The following is a 4,108-nucleotide window of genomic DNA, read 5'->3' as shown; positions in this document are numbered from 1 at the left end:
TGGAGGGGATTATATTCATTACAATGAAACAAAGTACATGATTTGTTGAATGTAGAGCTGCCCTGTAAATTTTCACACAATTCACAACAAAAACTTTTTTTTAAAAAAAGAAAACATTTTTTAAAAAAGTATATGATACCAGATTTTATACATTATCTTGTACATACATACAAAACACTATGAATTCTTAGTAAGTCAGTCAATTTAAGCAAACATTTTCATTACAGTTAAATTGGTCATGATGAGTAGGTAAGTAGCAAAAAGATAAAGTGAGAATAAAAAGTTCAGAAAGTTTCAATAAATTGAAATTAGGCACAACAAAAGCACATCGAGTAGAAAACATGGATCAACCAAGGAATCTCGACTTCCTGATGGGGTGCTGTAGGATAAGGCCATAAGGTCAGCAGTTCAAACTCACCAGTCACTCCTTGGAAACCCTACACATGGTCACTATAATCAGAATGGATTCAATGGCACTTAACAGCAACAACAACAGTTAAATAAACAAGATATGGTGCTGCTTCAATCCAAACAGAAGACTCCAAAGCCAGTATCACCCGCTTAAAAATTAATTTCCAAGTGTATCACAAATGAGTATTAAGGCTAAGAGAGTATAATTAAATTACATTTGCAAGCAGTTCACTTAAGGCAGAGTGTATGACACTGTTACTGAACAGAGCTAGTGTAAACAATAGAACTCTTACAAGATGTCAATTACCTTAAAACTCCATATAATATGTCAATTACCTAGTAGTGATGTAACAAGAAAATATGACTAATCAGTTCTCTATTAAAACTCAAAAACATATATCAAGGTGAACTATAGTATAACTGTTACTGATGTCAGGTCTACATATTTTCTTCAAATTGCTTGTTCAACAGAACAATTAGCTTAGTGATATATTAAATAATATCCATTAGCATCAGCATTTATGATCATATAACCATAAGTCTGCACCTCACCATCTTATTTGCCTCCATTCAGAAATATTAAACCATATCATTAATTTATTTTATAAGCTCTGGCTGGTTTGAGGTTGAAATCATTTACAACGTCATTGAAGAAGATATGTACCAGTATGAAAGCAGAATAGACCCTACATTTGCTTGGGTACAGGGGTTAAGCACTAGGAGAATAATGTTGCAATCTGCTTCCATAAAGACTATAGTCTTGGAAACCCTATAGGGTGGTTCTGTTCTGTCCTATGGGGTCACTGAGTCTGAATCAACTCTCTAACAAAGGGTTGTTTGCTTTTGTTTGTTTGTTTGTTTGCTTGCTTGCTTGTTTGTTTGTTTGTTTTTCATGACTTAGATAAACTGTCAGTTATCCCAACAGCTCAGTCACCCAACATAGGAATTCAGGAGAAGAACTCTCAATGCTGTTAGAGAGACTATGTCAAATGTATCTGCTACCTCCATCAATGACTAAAGAACCAAACCGGAAAAAAAACAAACCCCACAGTTGCTGTCCAGTCCATTCTAACTCACAGTGACCTGATAGGACAGAGAAGAACTGCCCCCGTATGGTTTCCAAGGCTGTAATCTTTACAGCAAGGAGCTCCAGTACAGTAGTGGATTACAAGCTGGGTTGGTTGTTCAAATATAGTCACTCTGTGGGAGAAAGATGAGGCTTTGTTCCCATAAAGATTTAAAGCCTCGGTTACCTTATATAAGGTCGCTACAAGTTGGAACCACCGATCTTTACAGAAGCAGACTGCAACACTTTTCTCCCACAGACGGGCAGGTGGGTTTTAATTACCAGTCTTTTGGTTGGCTGTCAAATGCTTAACTACTGTACCACCAGGACTCCTTATCTAAAGGACCAATAAATGCAAAGTTTCCTAGAACTCCCTGTTCACTACTTCATTCTTCCCTGACATCAACAAGAAACCAGGAAAGAAAACCAAGAGAGAAAAGAATGGAAAGAGGGACAGATAAATAGGGTAAAGCAATTTGTCAAATGGACTAAAGATTACATTCTCCTGCCTTCACACTGTCATGGCATTTCACAAACTCCTATTTGACCAACCCCAGGACTCCTTGTGTGGTGTTCAGGTTAATGTGTCAGACTGCAAAGCCGTTTGAACTGCAAGGTCGGCAGTTCAAACTCATCAGCTGCCCCTTGAAACCCTACACAGGGCCGCTATGGGTCGGAATCCACTTGACGGCACGCAACAACAATAACCAAGAATTATTTATTTTTTAAAAAGTAGTATAAAAAAAGTTTTGTTAGATTTTCCTCACATAATAAAGACAAAGAAAAATGTTATAGCATAAAGCCATACACCAGCTCATGAAATAATGATAAGAATTTATTTTTTTTAGTATTGTTTTTGTTGCTAAGTGCCGTCGAATCAGTTCTGACTCATGGCAACCCTTTATAGGGTTTCTGAGGAGCAGCTGGTGAGCTTAAACCATTGACTTTGTGGTTCAAACCAACCTTGCAGTCCAGTGCATTAACCCACAGTACCAAACCAGGACTCCATTTTTTTTTAATATAAATGATAGAAAATCACTTACTTGACTCTAGATCATAGAATGAGTAAAGTTTCTCAGATTCAGAGGCTGTTTCTCCCATCTGTGAAGGAAAAGGAGAAAACACCAAAAAACAATTTCAAGCAGTATAATATATAAATGAATATTAATTAGTTTGATTACCTTTAGCTCCTTAAATGAAGGTGTGTGAAAAATTATTTTTTATATATTCTTTCTCTTCATTACTTTCTTAAGGTTGAATTATTTAAATAGTAACAACTTTAAGATAAAATCTAAGTTGCAGCTTAACTAGTTTAATTTCAAATGCAAAATTATTTTATAAGTTCCATACTTGTATATTTTTAAGTTCTGTTAACTTATAAACTTTTTTTGTGGGGTTTTTTGGCTGGGAGTGTGGGGAGAGGCAAAATCTGTTGTATAATTAAGATTTACCAGAGTAGGATTTTAAAGTAGTCACTAGTTGTTTTGGCAGTATAGGAAAAGGAGCTGAAGAAATCATTGCAATAAATTATGGCTCTGAAACAATATATATAACACTCATCCAATTAAGATTAACTATCTTAGCAGTTCAAACCCACCAGAGGCTCATCAGAAATCCTATACAGGGTAGCTATTAGTTGGAACCTACTCTATGGCACTTAACAACAACAACTAACAATTTTCTATTAAAATTTCCATTGAATAGGCAAACAAAAAGTTGACATATTTTCCCTGTTCATAGTAGAAAACTTGCAAAGGCAATGTAACAGACATTACTAAAAGATCTCATATACAAAATATAGAACCTATGTTACCATTCCCTAAAAGAGATCAAAGGGCTTTCAGAGAGGCGACAAGGTTAGCATCAATGCCATTGATGCTGGGATAATAGGAAAACAGCAAGTTTTCTTCTATTTTAACCTAGGTTTCATTTCAGCCTAAATATGAATAATAAATACAACTTCAAGTGCTTCTGTTTAATTAGAACCCAAACAGTTCCATGCGCTTTATACTCACAAGTTTGAAAACAACTCTGCCAAGAAGTCGCACCGAGTCTGGAGGGTGTCTGGGTTTGCAGCTTTCAAGGCATTTGCATTCCCGCTTGTGGTCAGGCCAAGCTTTTTTCTGTTGAAACAGTAGTGGGAAAGGCAAACCATACATTAAAATTTAACTTTCATTTACACTGGTTTCGAATGAGACAGTAATTTCATTCCAACAACAAAATCGAAAATGAAAGCCGTATTCTACTACCGCTAATGATTCAGGGTTTAGTCTTCACCAAGTATGCAGTTACCAGGGGTGGCTGGACATTATGATCTTCAACTCACTTTGGTCTTTTAATTTGTCCCCTCCTTATTACCTGACTACTGGAGTTCAAAGAAAGAACCATTATTAACTTCTTGTTGTTGTTGTTAAGTGCCGTCGAGACCATTCCAACCCAAAGAGACCCTGAACAGGGTTTCCGAGGCTGTAAATCTTTACGGAAGCAGAAAGCCTCATCTTTCTCCTGCAGAGCAGCTGGTAGTTTCAAACTGCTGACCTTGCGGTTCACAGCCCGATTTGTAACCACTACACTACTTACTTAATAGCATATAAAATAGTCTTTCTTTTTTTTTTTTTAACGGATTAAACA

At 36.2% G+C, this 4,108-nt stretch overlaps 1 protein-coding gene across 1 annotated transcript in view; it reads right to left on the bottom strand.

The window, feature by feature from the left end:
* Positions 1–4,108, bottom strand: part of SMYD3 (SET and MYND domain containing 3) — a 1,025,869-nt gene that overhangs the window by 788,459 nt on the left and 233,302 nt on the right. The window contains exons 3-4 of the mRNA XM_006871271.1: positions 3,493–3,600; positions 2,521–2,578 (exon numbers count right to left, since the gene is read on the bottom strand). Coding sequence (XP_006871333.1) covers positions 2,521–2,578; positions 3,493–3,600 — 166 coding nt within the window. The remainder of the gene's footprint in view (positions 1–2,520; positions 2,579–3,492; positions 3,601–4,108) is intronic.

The sequence above is a fragment of the Chrysochloris asiatica genome, unplaced genomic scaffold, assembly GCF_000296735.1.
Source record: "Chrysochloris asiatica unplaced genomic scaffold, ChrAsi1.0 scaffold00165, whole genome shotgun sequence".
NCBI classification, from domain to species: Eukaryota; Metazoa; Chordata; class Mammalia; order Afrosoricida; family Chrysochloridae; genus Chrysochloris; species Chrysochloris asiatica.
The sequence above is the reverse complement of the archived record's forward strand: the minus strand, read 5'-3'. Positions and strand labels throughout refer to the sequence as shown.